The 23069-nt window shown below is 38.8% G+C and overlaps 1 protein-coding gene across 24 annotated transcripts in view; it reads right to left on the bottom strand.

The window, feature by feature from the left end:
* Positions 1-20783, bottom strand: part of rims2a (regulating synaptic membrane exocytosis 2a) — a 145318-nt gene extending 124535 nt beyond the window's left edge. For 15 of the 24 annotated variants that reach the window (XM_041988759.1, XM_041988743.1, XM_041988733.1 and 12 more), the window contains exons 1-2: positions 20508-20783; positions 19858-20061 (exon numbers count right to left, since the gene is read on the bottom strand). In XM_041988759.1, the coding sequence (XP_041844693.1) occupies positions 19858-20045 (188 nt within the window). In that variant the 5' untranslated portion in view covers positions 20046-20061; positions 20508-20783. The remainder of the gene's footprint in view (positions 1-19857; positions 20062-20507) is intronic. The other 9 variants (XM_041988746.1, XM_041988770.1, XM_041988765.1 and 6 more) reach the window with 1 other exon arrangement.
* Between the last annotated feature and the right edge of the window lie 2286 nt (positions 20784-23069).

Raw genomic sequence — 23069 nt, 5'->3', positions numbered from 1 at the left:
TTCTTATTTACCTCGTTCCATTATCCATGTTTATTTACTATTTGTATATATATATCAAAGAAAGTTACAAATATAACTTAATCTAAATTGCAGATGGGAGCGGTGTTTATTTTAAAATTTAGAATATAAATATTTAAATACTGTCTAATTTATGTCTGACAATAAAAATTGCCTCTACTAACATGTTAAATATTTCTTTGAGAGACTGTATCTTCAGTGTTATAATAAAGTAATTGCTACATACATATATATATATATATATATATATATATATATATATATATATGTGTGTGTGTGTGTGTGTGTGTGTGTGTGTGTGTGTGTGTGTGTGTGTGTGTGTGGTGTGTACATTTCTATGCCCTTTTTTCTTACAACAAATACATTTTTCTGCTCTGATGAACATGAACATGTTGGCTCAGTAACACAACATGAGAACGGATTAACAAATAATTAAAATGGCCATTTAACATGCATAGTCACTAACTACTCATTTCCCATGCAGAGTTATCTTTGGAAGCCAAAACAGCTATTGTATGCAGGATAATCAAGCAGCATTCAAACAAACACACAAACAGAGAGCAGCAACCACATGACTCTGTTACATCTGTGCACCATCCAACACCAAAGCTGCCAGTTCGGCCACTCTCTCTTCTGCTTGTCTGTCACTTTAACTAAATAGAAACAAGATGCAGCTGAGAAACACACCCCAGAACCTCACCCACCTGATCACCACTTATTATAAGAACATAGCCTTCTTTAAATAGAAGCGTGAAATGAAATGTGTTGATTAGATTTTATCAACTCCAAACAGAGACACAGCTACAAAATTTGGTATGTTTGAGGGGTGTTGAGCACTGATATTATATCTTTTTTTTATTTTTTTTTCCAAAAGGAAGAGGAAGAGGATGTCCCTGAGATTTAAGAAAACTTGATTACATAAAGTCATTTCTGTCATAAGCTGGGAAATATTCAAAGCACATTATGTCAAACTGTGGGCTGCAGTTGTGTGAGAGTTCTCCAATAAAATTTTCAGACTAAAAAACTTATTTATTCAGAGTAACATATTAACTTAAATCCATTTAGACTTATTGGAAGCCTTTTCATTACAACAATATTCTCTTATATTAAAATCTTTAAATTCCCACTAATCCCAGTGTGTGTGCCGCTATTTCTAAACAAATACTGAGGGATATCTCATAGAGCACTAGAATCTACTTTAGCAAGAGGAAGAGCACAGCAGAATAAGAAATCAGTCTGTGGGATCTGTGTCAGATGGGTGAGAAAACACACGAGGAAAGATATAGTCCTGTGTACCCATCAGTCTCGCTGGTCTGTTTTCCAATGAGCCAGTCCATATTTATCCTCTCGCTGTGTTCTCCCGATGACCTGCAGCGCCGTTCTTTATTGATCCCATCAGCCTCGTCTCTGTGGTCGCATTACAAGCCTCATATTTATCTGATCGAGCCTACTGCCTTCTTGCCCGCCTGCCTGCCTGGCTGGAAAGCTGCTGGGCCGAGTGTCTGTGAGCATACGTCCATGCATTAGTGTTTTTATGTGTGTGTGTGCAGTGCGTCCCCATATCCACACATCCTTGTGTGCGCTGTACTCATATGAGCTAGCTCGTGTGAGTGAGGGAGTGTGCTGTGTATTATTTGACATGGGGCAGTAAAATGAGTGAGTGTAAAATGTCACAAGTGACGTATTCAGTATCCTGGCTGCAGGGTCTGTTTTCCATCTCTTTAACGTGCACACTGTACTCTATGAACTCCCATTACACAGTACAGAATAAAACACAACAAAATACAATATCATCTTTTTGTGCTTGTGTGCCAGGATGCTAACTTTAAGTTTTAATTACTCAAGTAATGTTGTTCCACTGGATCTGTTACTTTGCTCCGTATTTTGGTTTCTACCTTCTTACACATGAGTGGCTCTAAAAGGTCTGACTATGACTAATGCTACACTGCTCTCTAGTGGACAGAGGTGCTGCATGGGCTGCTGTGAGCTGAATTCAAACAGCTGATAAATCAAGTTGTTTTTCAGCTAACAGTTATTTTGAGTCATGCATTCCCAGTTAAAAAAAGGCTGCTTTATTTATGATAGCCTATAAAGTTTTAAAAGAGTTGAAAGTGACTGTAGGAGTGCATTCAATTGAAGTTTTGATGTCAAAGTCAAAAGTTTTGTTATTTTTTTTATTGTTAAATGGCCATACTGTATATGATACATATCTGAATCTTTAAGAAGTTTGGGTTTACTGTACATTATGCTTGAACTGAATGGTTATACTGGGGGTTAGTGCACAGCAACAGCAATAGTTGCAGCATTAGCTTAAGAAACACATGTAAAAGGAGGCCATTGCTTGTCCATGTTCTGCACTTTACCAAAGAATCCCAGACCAAACGGAAGATCACCACATCATATCCTCATAGCAAACAAGTCTAACCCTTTTTGTTGCAAACTTCAGCCAGCACATATGAGAAGGAAATTTCATGGAAGAGCTGGGTTTGCACAGCCCCGTCTGTACAGACAGCAGGAGAATTACACAACAAGCCATCACTGGGACCTGGATGTTTTTGTAAGATCTATGATATTTTATTAAATGCAACGCTCTGAATAAAGCTGCTATAGAAGAGAAGACAATCAGCAACTAAAATGCTTAGATAAAATAAGCCTCACCACAAGCTGTGCATCCTATGTTTCACTGCATTTCCTTTTCTACATATGTATTTAAAATTTATATAATGTACTGTTGTTACATTTGTACAACAAGCCCTGAACCATGACATTGTCCCACATCCAGAACAAGGTTTTCAACATCACATTCACACAACAGCCGGTCCAGCAACATCTAAATTGCATCCAAAATTAATTGTTTTATAAAGGTGTCAACACTGAAAAAGTGACTAGTTATAAATGTATGTATTTATATATGTACATTTATAATAAAGAAAACAATTAAAATAAATGTAAATGTTAATCGTTCAAATTTTCAAAAGCCACTCCACACTACCTGCCCAGCATTAAAAAAGAGTCAAAGAAGGTTAACTTCAGGCTTCAGAAAAAAATTCAGTAGCGCTTCCTGCTTTGTCCTGCAGAGGGCTGCAGCCTCTGGGAGACATGGTAGACCTTGGGCAAGTCCCCTTGTCCATTACTAACACAGAAGGGGCAGAGAGTCATCTTTAATCACAAAATTATCCTCATATGTATGTTTTTAGACTGTAGAGGGAAAAATGCACATGTAAAGAAAACTCAAACTGAGCACTGGTAGGATGTGTAAAATTAACAAACCAAGAGCAGCAGCTTTAAAGTCAAAAACATGTGAATGTGTAGTGTCTGCTGATAAACAAATGTTTGCTTAGAGAGTTTCTAGAGTCCAAAACATTCCAAAACAAAGCTAAAACAAGTGTGTTGGTGGCACGTTCATTGAACAAGCATGAGTTAATACTATGTGTTGTGAATAATTGCAACTTTTGATGTTCTAGTTATTATTTCAGGACGTGCTGTGTTGTGTCAAAATCTGGTTCAATGTTGACGTGTTTCCCATTAACATGCATACAGCCTAATTTCAGCCAGTTTTTTACCTCTCCATTTATCCATTTCTTACACCCACTTATTTCATGCAGGGTTTTGGGGGAGCTGGAGCCTATCCTCTCAGGAGAGAGTCAGTCCATCACTGATACAGACAACCACTCATACTCACTAATTCAGAAGCACATATTACCTTAGCACATGCAAACTCCACACAGAAAAGCCCCAGCAGAGATGCAAACCAGGAACTTTACTGCACTGAGGCAACAGTTCTAACCACCACACCATCACACAGCCCTCTTTTACTACTCTTTAAGGTTTAATTAAGAAAAATAAATCATTGTCAGCCTGATCAATTAAATTATTGCAACTCAAGATGCTTTTAAGTCACAGAAAAGCAAAAGTTCAGTCTCCATGCTGCTACAGCAAGAATCCCCAGCCCAAAGCCAACCTAGCCTACATCTCTTACACCAACATCTTTCTCTGCAGTCCTGTCCTGCAGTAAACTCTTCCTCAAAAGCAGAAACTTTTTGATTTCTCTCTATATCATCCACTGACAGGACCACCAAGGGTGTTTAAAACATGGCAAGATGCACACTGGTGCTACTGAACATGTAGCTAAAAACCCCTTGAAATGTGATTTCTGGCTTCTATACTTTGATGAATATTTCCTTTCTATTTAGCCAGTTCTCCATGAATCTGTGTATTGATTTGACTTGATCTATTTGAATACATAACACCTTTGTACTTTTGACTGACACTGGGCAACAGCCAACAGACTCTACAATAAAATTATTTAAGAAGGGGATATTGGCACCCATCCATGCCTGACAGTTTTTAAACAGAGAGTAAGATGAAACCTCATCTTGGTAATAACACTATAGTAGAAAATTTGTGATGTGGCTAAGCGGTGACCCTGCAAACCCTCTGAGTCTTTTACAGGCCGTGTAATAATTGGATCATAAGAATGTAATCTGGCTGTGTGGGTAAATATCAACTATATACATCATTAACACCATCCCTGCTGGTCAGTATAGTGCCAGGAGATGAAGCTAATATCTGCCTCAAATCACTCAGAGGTAAATAATCGAAAGGGGAAACTTCCACTGGAGGCTGTAGAGCTGCTCCAGTTTTGGCTTTCACAACTACATCTTTGTTACTGTGGTATGATGTTAATGGATACTGTACTATACCTGGTTGACAGGATGTGTGTGTCATCTAAATCTAGAACTTCAATCCTGGTCATACAATTTACGTTTGCTAATTCAAATTTGTTTACAATTTATGTTGCGCATGTCTATTTGGAAAGAAATGTTATTGTTGTCCCTGGATACATGAATAACTATGCTAGACCTATGCTCAGAAGAAAATTGGAAAATATAAAAGCATACTAAACAAATAATGTAAGAGGAAATATAAAGTTGACCAGCAGAAAGTGTAACATCACTGCTGTAAAATCTATTAGAAACTGTAAAAGGAGTGTCATTATATTACCTTCAAACCCTGGAGAGTGGGTTACTGTTCTTTAGCCAACTACATAAGGAAAATCAACATGCTGAAAATGGCAGTCAGCATTATCCCTGCAGGCTATAAAAGACAGATTTCTGGCTTTGTACCACATCTACTGTGCATCACCTGCAAATCTCAAAGAAAGGTGTGGCGTGCACTAAGAATAGCAACTCATTTAAAGGCAGACGATTAGGTCTTGAGACACTCGTTCATTCAAGCTCTCCAATAAATGCTGGAAGAAGTGCTATTTAACATTTTCTCTCCACTTTAGAGAGGATTAGGAGCAGGGAATGGGGTGGTGATAACTTCCTTGGGCATGGGGCGCTGGCATGCTGCTATAACCAGGGCAGCATTGACAGCAAGAGGGCAAGCACATAGACGTGGAAGGGTTGGCCAAATACCACAGCTGGGCCTTAGAAAGCAAAGATAGGATTGAATTCACAGGGCACACTCATCAGAATAGGCAATCTAAGAGCACACAAGCCAGACCTCCTGACCAAAAACTAATATTCAGATTGTCAAGCAGGAGTTGGCAACAGCAGGATTTTTTTTTTTTTTTTTTTTCCTGAACGACAGGAAGTGGCTAATCTGCTGCCAAATATAACTAAAATCCATCTGTTTCCTTAGATTACCTGCCAGGATTCAATTGAGCTTCCCCATATCTTCCCTCCTAAGAGATTTCCAAGCAGCAAAAAGTCAGCTAATCATCCAGCAGCCCACACATTCTCACGTGCATTTCTATGCAAAAGCCTACAGGAAGTATATACAATGCTCCTTTTAAAGTCAGTTTATTAAACAGTGGAACAAGTACAGTATCAACATTTTGAGTAGCATTTAGTCAGACACAGTGACACACCATGTTTGTGTTCTTCCACATATGTGCTTGTTTGCTTTCATAATGGTGTGTGGACCAACTTGTCTATTTTTTTGTATGTGAATGCTTAGCTGCTTCTCCTGTCAGACAACTTCATCCATCCTGACACAGATACATTTTATGCCTGTGACCAGCACTTTCTTGGCAGCTGACACTGTCCCACAATAATGTCACAACTCAGCTAAAATCTCATATTCAGCAAAGAATGGACACAGATTCCTCTGAAAAGCTGCGGGAATTAATATCCTCATTCCTCTAAATAATTTAAAAAGCATGATTAGAAGGGAATGTTGTGTAACATAATGGTTTTTTTTGCAGTTTTCCTAGAATCTAATGTTATAAATGCATTAGTGTTGGTTAGTAAAGACTTTGGAAATTATTTACTTTGCACACTATTTAAATAAAGGTTAGAACAAATAACAAAATTAAGCTGTGTTACATTTTAGAAAACCTAGAAATAATACTGTAGAAATAGTAGAAAGTTCTTTATAACATACTGACATACCAACATATTATCTAAACCTTGCCCAGTCATAAAGTCCTACCAGTCCAACTAAACAGATACAAAACCTACTCCTTCCTGGCTGAGAGTGATTGGTAGACTGTACTGAAACTGCAGTCAATTGGCTCATTGAGGGCTTTAATAATAGGAAAGCTATAGCTAACAATAGAGAGGTAATGGATACGCTGCCTATTGTTAGTTCAGCTTGTTCTACTCCTTACTGTCCCAATTCATTGCTGCTGCACACTAGTATTAGTTCATGTAACATACAGTGTACCCAAGCAGACAAGCATAAGGCAGGGCAATATGATTTGACTTCACTGCAAATAAACTACAACCAACACATAGCTCAACTATTTCTATAGAGGCAGTATGATGTTAGACACCTATGAAGAAAAGCTAGAGTTTTTCCCTTAAGTTGTATCATACAATCACCAATTTCAAATAAACAGATGTGTGATTACAGTTCTATAAGATTTAAATTAACTTGACCATGATGGCTCTCAACATCTGTCTGATTGTGGAAAAGATCTGTTTGGCTTCTGTAAAATCCCAAAAGAAAGGATTCCCTTGCATTAGTCGCCACTCTGCACAGATTTAAAGCCAACCAGCCAGCCAAACATCCAAGCAGCTGCCCTCCTGAGGACAAGTCAACATGCTCCTGCTCACTGTCAAATTACACCCCCAACCCTCCTCCCAAAAAGCAATCCTCATTGCCTGATGGCTTTAAATTTCTGCTTATTCAGGGTTATTTCAAATCAATGTTTTTGTTTCACAAAAGAGGAGTCTTATGCATGGTCTTTGAATTGGTACTCCTTCACCACTTTCCTCCCTCCTCATTCCACCACTGCAAATCCAGGCCATCTCATCATAGTGATGGTGGCAGTATCTCAGTGGGATGAGTGATATTAAGAGATTAGTGAAAGATCCTCTATCGGTCTTCAGCCGTAGAGCCCAATCCCAGGATCAAAATATCAGCTCTTACTGTTTCCCTCCTGATCAGTGTCAGTTGATAGGGATGAAAAACAGTCCTCTTTGCTGTTATGGTTATTGTAAATTCTATAATACATGTTAAATGACATGAACCCTGCAACCATTTATACACATGCACACATTCAGATACAGAATCCCTAGAATATTGTATAAAATACCCATAAAGCCACCCTCAGCCCTAGGCACAGTGAGCTCTGCATGCTGCACAGTACATGTAGGTTACACTGTTGTGTTCAACACAGTGAGTTTATATAAGGGCCATGGCTGCATTAGTGACATCACAATCATGGTTGCTCTTTATCCTCCCCTATTTATATCAGCAGTTTGCTACCTACAGTAGCATCCTCATCTACTGTACACGTGAAGCAGTGTAATGCTGCTGAACATCTAACGTCTTGATCTCTGTGAGACAAGTAATAAGCAGTTAAGCAGAAGAATACGGGAGAAAAAAACAGCTTTAAAGAGAATATTTTCCCTAGCATTAAAAGCATCCTGTGAAAAGGGCTTGCATGAGCAAATTTTAAATTTTGCAACTGAATCACTGCATCAATTAATATGAATCTGACTCTCTGTTTGTGAGGCCTGTATTACGCAAACTAGTGTATGACTGTGTGTTTCAGTAGGTTTACAGCATGTGTGTGTGTGTGGTAGATAAATGTAGGATGGCTGCATTTGTTTATAAAAAGCACTTGGTTTGAGATTTAACCCAAACAAAGGTGCATGTGAAGGGTCGGCTCAGCAGCACATACATGGTTGAGTCACCAGCTTGCACCTGCTCCGACCAGCTGATTCTTGAATGAGGGGAACATGGACAAACACAAAAGGGAAGGAGAGATTAGAGCTCCCTGTGTAAACCACCAAGTGTATCAGGCCACACACTGAGAAAACCATGTTGGGCAAGGACAGTTAACATGTCAGTTAAATAGTTTGCTTTGATTTTATTATTTTCCTTTCCGTATTTAGTTAGATTAGTTGCAGTTTTTAATAGTGAAATCTAAATGAGATAGAAATTAAGCCACACAGGGTTTACAACATGAAAGCTGGCATATTTTAGCTAAAATTACTATTATATTTGTCCATATTAAATGTACAACCCTGCAGTCTGGGATATGGAGAGTAAAAATTATTCAAAAACTCTGTGATAAATAGGAAAGACATTTACTTGTAATATCATGATAAGGGGTGGTAGATTAGCCATGTGAGTCCGTTAGTTTTCAGCTGCAGGGTTTCTAAATATAGTTTACCTGACTTTATTTTTTTATTTTTTTATTTATTTATTTTCTGACAGACTGGCTGGTCAAGTCTTAACACACTGACAATGACTTCACTAGCAGAGCTAGCTAAGCTAATGAAAGAAGCTAACTGAAAACAGCTTGAGGGAAAGAAATAACTGGAGCACTTTCTTCCCAGAAATTTGATAGGAAGAGGGATAAATAATAAACAGAAACTTGAGTAGTTTGACATTTTGTAAAATTTGCATATTTGCTTCCTTGAAGAAAGTGAGTGTCAGTAGGAGGACTGAAGAAATGACATTATAGCTAACAGGGAAATGGTTGGGTTAGCATAAAAATGTGCTTTGTTGCTGTAAGCATGGGAATTTTGTAATAAAAAATAGTAGTAGTTTTCTGAAAAATAAATTTGTAAACACTGGCAAATTAACTAACAACAAATTACAAAAAAACATAGCTACTCTGTAGTAATTTATGAACTAATAAATTATTTAAAACATGAAGAATGCTCTTGTTTGGTTGGTTGCTTTTAAACAGCATCAAGTAGTTGTTAAATGTCTTACATAACTGTTTTAACTATTTAAAATAAAAAAAAGAAAAAACAAAATGCTTAAATCTATTCCATCAACCTCTGCTAGACTACATTTAGTCTACATGAAGAAGTGTTGTCTTTTTGCTTGTTTTAAGCTGTCTGTAAGCTTGTTTGCCTTGTGGCCTGCGTTTCCTGGATGTCTAAGTGACCACAGGTCTTTTGCCTTTTTGGATGCCTACCAGCTTACCAGCAATGGCAGAAAGCTGGGTGTATCCACTATTAATAGACTCATTAACAGCATGGGGGTTTTCAGTCTTTGAATGAAGTCAGCATGAGATAACCTGGTGCCATGGTCCAACCTTATAGTGGCTTCTCCATTTATTAACAATATCTGCGTCTCCTCATCTTTCAGCCACACTTACTCACATGCAAAGACTTTATCTGAACATAAAATATACTGTATACAGTATATTTATATATTATTATTGCATGCACAGCCACTATACCAGGAACAAATACGCAGGAAAGTGGGTTACAAAACTAGATAGACAACAGATGCACACCCATGTGTCTACTTCACATTTTTCCATACAAATAGTTAGAGAAATTAGTCATAATTATGCTATGTCTCTATTATTTTGTGAACAGTAGTCTTTGCGTGTGCTACATATTGTGAAAGAGAACCCTAGCTTACACGATTCTCAGAAGTATGACATCAAGCTTCCCTCACAGTGTCAAATTCTGTGTATCTTCCTTGAAATTGACTGTATGGGTGGATGGGGATAGGTGTTGGCAATAACAGTGTTCCTTTGTTTTTTGTTTTTTGTTTTTTTGCTATAGTGACTCTATTCTATGGATTTGATTTATTTTTTCATTTTTTATTTATTTCATTTTCTCAGTTTTAATATTTCATCACTCAATACTTTACACAGGCTTTATTTATCTAACCTGTTTAATGCTCTGCGGAGTAATTACCAGTGGAGGTAAAGGAATCATCCTCTGTTCAGGTAACAATGTACTCTAAGTTGCTTTACATTACTGGAACTGGTTCCAACAACGTTTTTCTCGTGTTTTTTTTTTTTTTTTTTTTTTTTCTACTGTCATGATTTCCCAAGGGCAACTTGTACAGACAGCGGCAGGAAAATCCCTTCAAATTTACATAAGGAATAAGAGCCCAGAAGACAATAAAAACCATGCTGACGAATGTAGATGTTATTTAAAACAAAATCCTGGGAGACAATTGAAGTCAGTGCAGTGCAGGAGAGTAGCAGGCTATGGGAGATGACAAGCTGATTGCTATGTCAATGGGAACTGAGGCGGTCATATCAGCAGAGAGAAGTGATAGGATCACATACGTCAGTGTCTCTCCTCTCATTTTTCCTTTGATGTTCTCTTTTCCTCTCCTGTTCCCCCCACTCATCTCACCTCTTCATCCTTTCTCATTTCCTCTGCTTTCTCTGATGCAAATCTGTCCTGCAGACTCATGTCCATCACACATTTTCCTCTTTTATTGTTAGTGCATCAATTAACTATCAACATAAAAGAGAGTTCAAATGTAAAAATAGTTACTGAAAAATGTCACTTGCCCCTACAGTTCCCTTCAATACAATTTTGTTTTAATAGCTTTACTTTGCTTGTACTGGTTCATTCTCAGGAATCAAAGTTGACTCCTAGCCAGTGAGCACAGTGATGCATTCAGTAACTACAGACAATAACAGATAATATTAGATGAATCAGCCAGGGACACAACTTTAGAGGCAGCTTGTTTACTGACTTTAGCCACAAGAAACAAAACATAAAATACTATTAGATCAAATGAACACAGCTTTAAATTTGTTGTGCAGTTCTGGTTCCAAGTGATGCTACATAATTCTTACTTGGCAGGGCAAAAAATTGACAAAGTGTAAAACCTTCATTTGTCTCATTGAACAAAGATCATACACACTCAGACCACGTGTGAGCATCATGTCCACTACTCAATGGGCATGTAATAGTGATTTTGGTTTCTCAGTTTGATATGCAACTCAGATAGCAAACTTGGGTAATTCTGTGGTGGCTACATCCAGCTTTTAGTTGCAGTCTGTTATTTATTTGTTTTTTGTTAGTTTTTTGTTTTATAATTGGCTTTTGAGAGTGAGGAATAATTTAGGTATGAACTAACAAAACGCAGAGGACCAGAAATGATGAAGTGCACATGCCAGGCCTTTGGTGGGCAGAGAAGCTTTGCAACAACACACCCAGGTGTGCACCGCTTCCTTATGAGGCAGCAAAACACAACAACAGAAACATTACGTGTAACATATGTGTCTTCACTGACAGCATAAATACTCTACAAGAAACAGGTTTTGCTTCAACAGTTGAAATAATAAGAAAAATGCAGGTGCACAAACATGACACCGAGGTCCGCCATTGTTGTTGATGTGCTTTTCGTGGGTTAAGCAGGGTCTGAGTGAACAAGTGCAAGATGACGTGTAATGTGCTCGACACATGGGAGACAACCAATGACAGTGACAGGCGAAACTCATCGCCACCCAGGTGAAACCGAACACACGGGACACAACAAACAGTCGTGACAGTAGCAGTGTCGCTTTTCTCCAAGAAATTTGATTGGTTATGGTATTGGAGGGAAATTTGACATTTTCAAAGCAGCCCGTGACAGACAAGGCATGAAGGATGAATGCCTTGTCAGATGAGTCACAAAATTTTGCTCGAATTGACAGAAATCTTGCTCTTGACTCTGTTGAACCAAAGTGAAAGACAACCCTGGGTTCATCCTATTTTACAAACAAGGAAACAGCATGGTGAATATTATCATTTGATGGTGGACCTCAAGTCTGAATAAAAGCAATCTAGCTCAGTCTTCACTCAGCCGAGCAGGAAATACATTATATAAAGCTTATAGAGGCTAATGTGTAAAGAAAAATAACAGTCAGAGTCAGTCTAATGATTACAATCAGTTAACAGACAATATGAAAAATGTAAACAGGTGGAAACAACTGTACAAAAAAACAATGCATCCTGCCAAGTTATTTAATACGGTAAACACTATTTACTGTAAATCATTTTAGTGGTAGCTATTGTGTTCTAACTATATTTTCCATCCAGCTAAGTAAAAGTACTTGACATCATGTCGACCATCCATAACCAAGGCACACTGTTACTTTAATTAGCTTGATGATGTATTAATTTGCCGAAGGTTCTGCTTTATAGAGTCAAGACAACATCCACTCTTTCACTTTCTGTTTCTCTCTCTCTCCCCCTTGGGGAAAATGATGGGGGAAGGGAGATGCTTATGACAGAGTCTTCTTTTCGCATAGGATGGTGAGTGAGCATGGGTGAGTGAGCCTAGGGAACAAGTGAAAGGCAGAGAGGGAGTGTGTGTGTGTAAGTGTATACTGCATATTGTCCAGCAGGTTATTTCATAACCATAGGTCTCTCATTTTAATATGATAAAGAAGTGTTACCAAAGTAGGTTATGCAGGGTTCACAATGTGTGGATAAATATTCCTTCTAGAAGTAAACTACACCATAACCCCTGTAGAAAAACAGAATTAAATGCACTATACTATTTATATAAATGACACAACAAGGGTACAACTAGATTTTAAAAGCAGCAAGATTTATGTGTTATTTCACTGGCTTGCTCACCACCTGAGACAGGCTGGCTGTCAGTCATTTTTTATGTCAAAATCTTTTTTTGTCAGAGTGTGTTATATTGGTGATATTATTTTTTTTTCTTTTTATCAAATAATTAAATAATTCTATCTTTATACGGGACTGTAATATTGTAGCTGGTGTGTTTTCATCCTGACAAGCTGTATTTCTAGGAACTTGTCAACTATTTTAATGGCCAGATTGTATTAACTCAGTTTCAGTAGTTCCCCAGACTTTTTACCACATTGGTATTTTTTGGTCAGTGCAAAAAAAAAAAAACATTAATGTGTACAGTGGGACAAGAATATTGAAGGCTTGAACCGCTGTAATGTGTGGACAGCACTCCACAAGTTCTCCACTCTTTGAGTAGCACAGATCCTGCAGCCTCCAGGGACAGAAGGCCTCTCTGGAGCACTAACCCCAGCTGGTATGTTGAGCTCTGAAGCACAATCACATAAATGACCAGGATGAGGAAAGTGAGGTGTGTGAAAGTGGATGCATGATGGGGGGATGACAAGGGTGAATGGAAAAAGGAAATGGGATGTGATCGATCTCAGCTGATTCTAGGTCAGTGCACTTCATGTTGAACAACAACCCCACATTTTCTAACATGTATGCTAACCTGCAGCGTGATACATACAGTATTTCTATGATGGCATCCAGATGTGAGATTAAGGATAGAAAACCAATCCAAGTCAACAGTTGACTAACCCCCAAAACTCCCGTTACACAATATATATATATATATATATATATATATATATATATATTTTTTTTAACTATGATATTTTCCTAAACCTAACCCCCCCCCCAAAAAAAGTTTAATGCTTGATCTTTACCAAGCTTTTCTCAAGTCTCACCTTAGCCATTTACTTTAATATCAAATTTTAACCAAGTATCTTTGTTGCTAAAAAAAAAAAGTAAAATAAATAAATAAATAATATGTTAAAAACAATGGTCTCAGGGCTGAGCTTTCAGCTGAAACACAAGCTGGGATGTACTTGTTGTGAATGTAAGCGTACATGTCAACAATTCGTTACATTTGTGTATATACTTGCTGCAAACAACGGAAGTATGGCACAGCAAAAACGCTCAATAGTGGAGGTCACTGCAAGAGGCAGCACACAGCACTTGGACTTTGAAATAATGAAAAGGTCAACATACCGGTCACATTGTATTTCTGGGGCATTAACCCCTAAAAACGATTCCAATTTGTTGCCAACTGCTATGGCACGAGTGTTTATCACTATGCAACAGGGAAGAAAACTCTTACATTTCCCAGTAGTTGTAGACAAGGTCTGAGAGATGATTTTCAAAACTATCACTATTGTGTTTACATCTAACCTGTCGTGTTCATGCTCTTGTTCCACTAGCGTTCAAGTCAATATTGTAACTCAAGCATGCGACATGTTACCTTGCATCAATGCAAGTGGTCTACATGCCAAATGAATGCTAGGAACACATAGCAGCCATGATACATTTTCAGAAGCGCTTTTCTAACAGCAAGTATATCCCAGCCCTTAAGCTAGGAAAATGGATATCCATACCCCATTGTTGTCTCCTTCAACGATCTATTATTTGTTAATAAGCACCTCATGTATCACTTTCTACTACACAGAGATCACAGACAATATGGAGCTACAGAGCACTGCCCTGTGCATCCTTAAGTGACAATAAAGGGGTACCCATTGCATCAAAAACTGAGGAATGGCTTGAGGTGAAACTTTAGTGTGTAAAGAGCTGTGAATGAGAATGCGTTGGTTCTGTAGGTCTGGGGAGAGTTTTACAACATGAGAAATGATGATGTCAGGGTTGCCTTGCTTAAATCGTGAGATTAAAAATGTTTATGACCCTTTGAGTAAATGGTAAGAGTCTGATAGAAAGATGACATCAGGCTGCATTATCAGAGTCCTACACAATTCTGGTCCATGGGACGTCCTTTCCTTCATGGTTTATATGCGTCCCTGTTTTTACCCACCTGATTCAAAGGAATAAAAATATACAGGAGATCCACAAAATCAAAAATCAAATTATACCTCTGCCACTTAGATTAAGAACAATTATTTAAATGTCTCTCACAAGAAATTATGAATTTTTTTTTAAATCATTCTCCATGAACATCTTAATTACTTAGATATTCAGATGACTAAAAGTAATATCGAGACACTATGTGAATATAAATGGTATTTTCAATGGTTAAATGAGACAACAATGATATTCAGTGAGGGCTGTACAAACCAAACACCTAATGGTGATTCAGCATATCCCAAATCCTATAATATAGGCTGCATTCCTTGACACAGGAAACACTGGAGAACACAGGGTAATTAAATTGGAACCTATGGTGGCAGAACAGCAGACATCTCACAACCCTAGAATAGCTGCATCTCAGTGGAAGACCCCACTGCAAGGCAGTTATTACCACTGTTAAAGGAGGTCCCTCAGCAAATGACACAGTCACCCAAATCCATGAGAAGAACACCGTCATTAGAAGGAAGAGGAACTGAGGTATTTATTAAAACATGGACTGTGTTTTTCTAGTATGCAGTTATACATTTTCTTGCAAATATCACTGATATGGGTTTAAGCTGCTATCAGTGACTTTTACTGGGTGTGTGTTTGGATAGCTCATACTCTTATACCATAAGTAAGAGTAAAAGCAAGGAACCTGAAAACACAGCCTTTGTTTTGGAGGGTAAAGGTGTGATGCAAGCTGAAGATTGGAATGGGAAATTTCAGCAGCTGTGCTGATCTCTTCTTGTCCCCTCGCACTTCCAGCCATCAAACAGGACCACACACCCCTGAGGAGCAGGGAATTAGGTTGAAAAGAGAAGTGGAGCCCAAGGCTTTTGGTGGGTCACCCCATCACAGGCAGCTGATGCCTGCCTGTAGGACACCCAGCATGTTGGTGGACAGGGTAGTGGACCCATGACCGTCATTACAGTAAAACTCAGGGACTCACTGAAGCAGGGAAAGCCAAGCTAACCTATAGATGAATAATTCTTTATGGAGGAATACATGTAGCTGAAACTATGTTTCATTTTAGACAGAACTTTGTATATTTTGAGAGCTGACATGACATATATTTTTTGTAGCACATTTTTACATTCAGAGACACTCTAGACTAAGACTGAGTAAGCTAAGAAGGAGTAGCTAATTATATGCGAGTCAGCAATGCTGGGTTTCCGTCCACGCTCTCTGTAGCACCTCCAGTGAGATGACAGCAAGTTGGCAAGCCCTGCAGCTGGAGGCTTCTCTCTCTCTCTCTTCCTCATTCTCTTCTCCATCCCTCCATCCTCCTAGGATTCCCTCTGTTAAATTACACACTTCAGTGTTCAAGCTGCCACTTGCAGAAACGCCACCCAAACTGCTGTGGATTGGGCCACGACTGCTTCAGAGGAGATGAACAAGCTATAAGGTTGGACATTGCAGTGTGGGTGTTTGTTTCTGACACTGCTGGAAATGCTACGAACCATCCAATGACAAGTTAATCCTCTGCAGTTGTATGTATTGCAGAGCTAAGCACACTAACACTCCTTCAGGATATGTTATGCTTGTGTGATTCATAGGTAAAGAAAGTGGGGATTTACTGCTCTGGTGACTCATGATGAGTCACCAAGGATGTAAAGACAGAGCATATTAAACCAATATGGTATTGGTGTATGAAAAATTAAAGGATACAACCCCAATTCAGAAAAAGTTGGCACACTGTGTAGCATTTAAATTAAGACAGAATGTAATGGGTAGCAAATCACATAAACCAATGTTTTCAACACAACAGAACACATTTAATGTTGGAGGTGACCTATTTTTCATGAATATCTTAAATTTGGTCACAGCAACAAGTTTAAAAAAAAGAAGGAACAAGAGCAATAAAAAGCTGTAAAAATATATTGCCCAAACAAAAAACTAACTAGGTTAATTGGTAGTGATGTCAGTAAAATAACTGGGTAAAAAAGAGCACCTCAGAGAAGCAGAGTCACTTACTCGTGTACATATAGCAATATGGAAAAAGCCGAATTGATTCATTTAATATTAAATGTTTCATAATGTTTAATTAGGAAGACTTTGACTATTCCTTGATTTGGTCATGAAACCTTTCTGAAAATCTGACATCTTTATGCACAGCCGACATTTTTGATCATTAATATTTTATGGTCATGATATTTGGGTCCTAGGTGGTACTATATTGAAAACATGGCTGAGTCTGTCATGAAAATCACTGCATCTTTGTGTGTAAAATTCATCCACAAATTCATTTTAACGCTCTATCATGCAAAGAAGAAGCCATGTGTGATAAAGTTGTAGAAATGCTGTCTTCTTCTCTGGGCCAAAGCTGTTTGAAATGGACTGACGCAAAGTGGAAATCTGTCCTGTGTTCAGACCAATCAGAATTTGAGAGACTTTTTAGAAAATAATGGATGGATTCTCTAGAGGAAAGGGAACAATAACTAGCTTGTTATCAGCATTTAGTTAAAAAGCCTATGAGGAGTGCATTAGTGTCTACAAAACTGACAACTTGTGCATCTAGAAAGGCACCACCAGTGACAAAAAGTACATACTTTTAATGAATGTTAATGAATGTTTGTTTGTGATTGTGATTGCATTTTGTTACCTGTCTAGTAGACTGTAAACTGAATTGCCCTTCGGGGATATATAAAGTTGTTTGAGTCTTGAATTGAATCTTGAGTACATGTATTTACTTCTCTATGATGAAAGTTTTGTTGTTTCTTTTTATTTTGCTTTTTTGCTTTCAAATTCTATCTATAATGTAACTGAGTTGCTTGCTCAAGATGTTTGGATAAAAAGGGTTGGCATAATAAGCATGTGCTTCAGTCAATACCTTTTGATTAGCTTTATCTCTCTCTTATTTATTTATTTTTTTGGTTGTTGTTTTGTGTTTTTATTGAGATATTTTGAATGCTAACCAAATATACAAAACAATTCAACGTGTGGGTTTTAGAGCATATGCTCCCATACAGACATCGCCTTTTTCTGGTTTGGCGTTGCACATTTCAGCAATGCTAATCAGCATACAGCATGGCGTTATGGTAGAAGAACTTGTTGGTTGGACTGGCCTGCTTGCAGTTTTGTTGAAAACATCAGCCACATCTTGAAATGTGAAATACAGGAGAAAACCCAGGACAGTTGAGCAGCCAGAAATCAATATCAGAAAAAAAATGGGACACCAATCCTCTCCCAAAGTTCTAACAACTATCCTCAGCTTACAAATGTTTACAGACTGTTGAAGACAGTATGGTATACTCTGGTAAACATGTTCCACCCCAACCTTGTTTTAGATGTGGTGCTGCCATTACATTAAAAATTTGCACACATTTTTTCATGAATCAGAAAAATATGTCTTTCAGCTTTTGGTAAGATCCAGTTTTGAATAAACTATTGGTTAATGAAAGTTGTCACTGCATTCTGCATTTGTTTAGACATCCCATCTGTTTTGGATTGGGGATATACTATTTAACCCATGTGGTCTAGTGAGAATATTATACCACAGCAGCAAAGTGGCGGCAGAAATCCGAACATTTCATTTGTGATATGTAGCCCTGCTGTCGAGATAAACTCCAAGATAGCCAAATCAAAAGTCCACACATACAGTAATTCGTATAAATTGGAATGCAACAAATGGTGCATAGATCTCTTTGACATCATCACGCATAGAATCTATTAAACATGTTACCAAACATAGTTAGTCGGTCTATTACGTCTTTTTTCGCAAAGTGCAACCGCTTCTGCTTATTTGTCAGCCGTGGAGATAAACGGGGGGGAAGCAGCTATTGGGGAAGAGAGAAGACACACTGAAAGAGGAAGGAAGTAGGAAAGGCCTGGATGAATCACGCGGCACGCACCGCAGCGACTGAGGTAGCCGTGTCTTGGAGTACATGACTCATGCAGCTGCACAAGGGATTGCACAACTTTGTCTTTAATGCTGCTTTAGCGCTAAATTTTGCCTGAAGATGAAAGGGGGGAAAGCAAACAAAAACACATTGTATTTCTCTAAAAGAAATCTTGCATTTATAATGACATAACTGGAGTTAATGGCACATACAACCCTGCAACCTACTCGAGCAGCTGTTTCTGAAATATTGAGTAATATTTATCCTGCATTCAAACGGAATTATTCTAAATGCATTAGTTTATCACTGGCGAGCAAACAAGCAGGTGCGACATTTTGGCGAAGAAAGAAAAAAGCAAGAAACTTAGGATGGAAAAAAAATAACAATTCATTGAATTGGTGTATTTTTTTATGGCCAGGTCAAGCCAAATAAATGTAATATTTCCCCATAAAACAAATGTATGGCTCTCACAGTTAATCAACGATGGCCGAAATACTCCGGTCCACCTTAAAAGTGCGCTGTCCACTTTACAGCGGACACTTTCCAGTGGACAGCTCCATGGTGCTGAAACAGCTTCCAGCGACATCTGTATAGAGTAGCGTGAGGTTGGGGGGAGAGGGGTGAACTACTGAGACTTTAACGTTGAAATCATTCACACACACACACACACACACACACACACACACACACACACACACACACACACCGCGTGCAACATCCCCACAAAGGACACCTTAAATGATCTTTCCAGTGTAATATTGTGTAATCTCTGTGACGTTCGTGGGGAAAGGTTAAGCAATTTAGCGTGCATTTTACGTGAAAATGGCGGCCGTCGCTGCTAACCCAACCCTCTGTAGTACAGATACAGCCACAACAAAGTGCGGGGAAAAGATTCTAACGTTTGCCACGTTATGAAATAAAAACTCTCCATCAAAATCAAGTCGTCTAAAAGTAAAATTAGGCGAAAGGGGGGACGCTGCATCTCACCTCGGTGTCACAACCGCTAGTGGTCGACTAATAAAACTCTGTAAGGTTGGATGTCAAGAGGCAACACAACCCACCAGTATGTCACAGGGAGGCAGTGGCAGAAATTCACTGTGTAGCGGCCAACAACCAACAAACAGCCGAGTTATTCACCACCAACAGCAGCGCCAACCCTCTCTTCATCTCTGCCTTTTTCTTACTTTAACATCGACTGTTCCTTTGCTTCCTCCTTCTTTTGTCGGTCCATGACACCGAGGATGATCTTCCTCTCCTCCTCGGTGAGGTGGCTGAGGTCCGGCATCTCCGGCATGGCGCCGGCTGCTGAGGGAGCAGCAGCAGCAGCAGCAGCAGGGCCATGGCCGCCCCGGGGCCCGTGTGGTGCAGACATCTTTCACACACAGTGGCTAAAAAACGAGAAAGGCACTGTCAACTAGCAACATCGCGTTTTTAGTGGGTTCAAATTTATGCCTTTAAAAATGAGCTTTGAAAGAAGGCTTCTACGCGGCATGACATCTTGGTTAGCAGTATCATGCACATATTAAGGCGGCTGCAGAAATAAGCGACAAAATATTAATTACGCGCTTCATCCTCAGCTATTAAAAGCTCGTGGTAAGGTTGTCAAGCACACTAAGCTGCAACCAAGCTGTTGCAAATTTACACATCAATATTTCTAAAGAAGGGGGGTAAAGGGGAAAGAAAACTGCAGATTTGAGATAGATGCTCCTATAAAGAATCACAGGTTGTAGGTAAGACCTGCAGGTATTCCAATCACAAGCCTCCATTCATCCAGGGATATGGAAAAAAGTGTGGAAAATAAACAAAAACTGAGGATTCAAAGAACAACTCTTGCCTTTTATATAGCAGTCATGTTAAATCCTGTCTAACCCATCGTTGCCATCCTTTAGAGGGGTTTACTCGCATGCTGGAAAAGAAAAAAGAAAGAAAAAAAAAAGAAAAAAAAAAAGAAAAAAGATGCCCGGTCCGTTCTTGTTTGTTTTCGTTTGGAGCCCTTAACCCTTCTCTGTGACTCTGTTTAGCTCGCCTTCTTCCAGGTTGGTAATTCTTGGAGAGATCTTAAATGCACAAAAATGGATGCAATGACAGAGAGAGGGAGAGTTGGGAGAAAGAGAGTGAGCGAAAAAAAAAATCCAACTAGGAAGAAGAGGCGGAGCGACAGAAACACGTAGAAGAATAAAGCCGAGAGGACGCGCTGGATGTTCATTGACAGCAGGCAGATAGCCACCGCAAAAACACGGAGTGGAGGAGCAGCTGGAGCAGTGCTGCGCGCGGGGTCGACATCATCCATATTTCATGAGCAGATCATGAACACTGTGAGGGTGACAAATATGGAGTGGGGAGGGTAAATACGAAATATGACTAGTGACAATGACTGTAACTGCAGGTGTGGCAGCGGTTCCGGTCAGTGCTTTCATACACTCTACAGTACACACGGGCTCCGCTGCCAGCTGATGTGTAAAATTCTGTGACGGTACATGAAAGACATAATGTTTAAAACAATTACAAAAGAGGGTGTCAGCTGTGTTGACGCACCTCACTGAGAAAACAATATCATTATTTAATATTAAGGTGATTCAAGTATTTACTAAAGAGCACTTTCAGGTATTTTTGATATGAAGTTAAATGAACACATCTGTCTTGTCTTACTAGTTTTGGTTTTTATCAACTAAATATTCCTCTTCTTGATTAGCAATCCTAACAGCCCCCTTTTTTCTTCAGCTTCCTTTCTGTAATATTTATCTGGAGGATAAGAGGATAGAGCCTGTACCACATTATATCTCTAAGTAAATTAGCACCAGTGTGATCATCTGCTAAGTCAAACATCAAGAGAAACTTGTGTTTACATTTTCAGTGTTTTCACTGCAAATGTTTATTAAGGATATGCATCAGTGTCAGTACCATGCAAAATGATAGGAACTGTCATGTTACTGATCCCAAAGAAAATGTAATTATCTAGGTATGAAAGAGAGAAAAGAAAGAGGTAAAAGAGAGACACTTATGCAAAATAGTAGCATTTATTGTTTAATTCTTCACATATGTTTACTTTAATTTAATTTAGATCTGTATGCTAATTCTTAACACATCATAAATAAAACCTAATGAACAGTTCAATTTCCTTATCAAGAATTGAGGAATGCCTACATAATGATCTGCTAAAGTCATAAGTGAGTTCTAAACTCATCATAACCTCATTTATAAATGAAGTTACAGGATTATACACTCACCAGACACTTTATTAGATCCACCTTCCTAATATTGGGTTGGAACCCCCTTTTCCTTCAAAACTGTCTTAATTCTTGGTTCAACAAGGTGGTGGAAACCTTCTTCAGAGGTTTTGCTTCATATTGACATGACAGCATCACACAGTTGCTGCAGGTTTGTTGGCTGCATCCATGATGAGAATTTCCCGTTCCACCACATCCCAAAGCTGCTCTACTGGACTGAGATCTGGTGACTGTGGAGGCCGTTGGAGTCCAGTGAACTCATCGTCATGTTCTAGAAAGCAGCTGGAGATGATCTGAGCTTTGTGACATGGTGCATTATTCTGCTGGAAGTAGCCATCAGAAGATGCTACACTGTGGTCATAAAGGGATGGACGTGGTCAGCAACAATACTATGGTAGTATTAATTATCTAAAGCTAAAGGGAGTTGACTGAAAGTCTTATTAAAAAAAAGGCTCGGTGAAAGGAGCGGAGACTTCAGCCTATACCTTTTCAATCCTGTTTTTTTTTTTGGTTGGTTGGTTGGTTGGTTTGTTTTCTGGCACATGTGCTGTGCTTTTTGCTTTTAGTGTGACTGAATGAAGAAGGAAAAAGCATCTGAATGTTGCAGCTGAATTTTGGTGAGTGTGTGTGAATTGTAGCCTCAGTTTCCTGTTGTTAGCAGACAGGAGGCAGCCGGTGTGGTCTTCTGCTGCTGTAGTCCATCTGCTTCAAGGTTAGACTGTTGTATGTTCAGAGATGCTGTTCTGCAGACCTTGATTGGAACCAGTGCTTATTTGACTTCCTGTTGTCTTTCCATCACCTTCAACCAGTCTGTCCATTCTCCTCTGACTTCAACAAGACATTCTGGCCCAGACAACTGCTGCTCACTGGATATTTTCTCTTTTTCAGACCATTCTCTGTAAACCCTAGAGATGGTTGTGTGTGAACATCCCAGTAGATCAGCAGTTTCTGAAACACTCAGACCAGCAACCATGCCATGTTCAGAGTCTCTTAAATCCCCTTTCTTCCTCATTCTGATGCTCAGTTTGAACCTCAGTAAGTCGTCTTTCCCATGTCCACATGCCTAAATGCATTTAGTTACTACCATGTGATTGGCTAAATTGAAATTTGTGTTTATTGAACAGATGGACCAGATAAAATAAGCGTGTCTACTGTTATCAAAATATATA

The sequence above is a fragment of the Melanotaenia boesemani genome, chromosome 6, assembly GCF_017639745.1.
Source record: "Melanotaenia boesemani isolate fMelBoe1 chromosome 6, fMelBoe1.pri, whole genome shotgun sequence".
Lineage (NCBI taxonomy): Eukaryota > Metazoa > Chordata > Actinopteri > Atheriniformes > Melanotaeniidae > Melanotaenia > Melanotaenia boesemani.
This window is presented reverse-complemented; position numbering and strand designations above follow the sequence as displayed.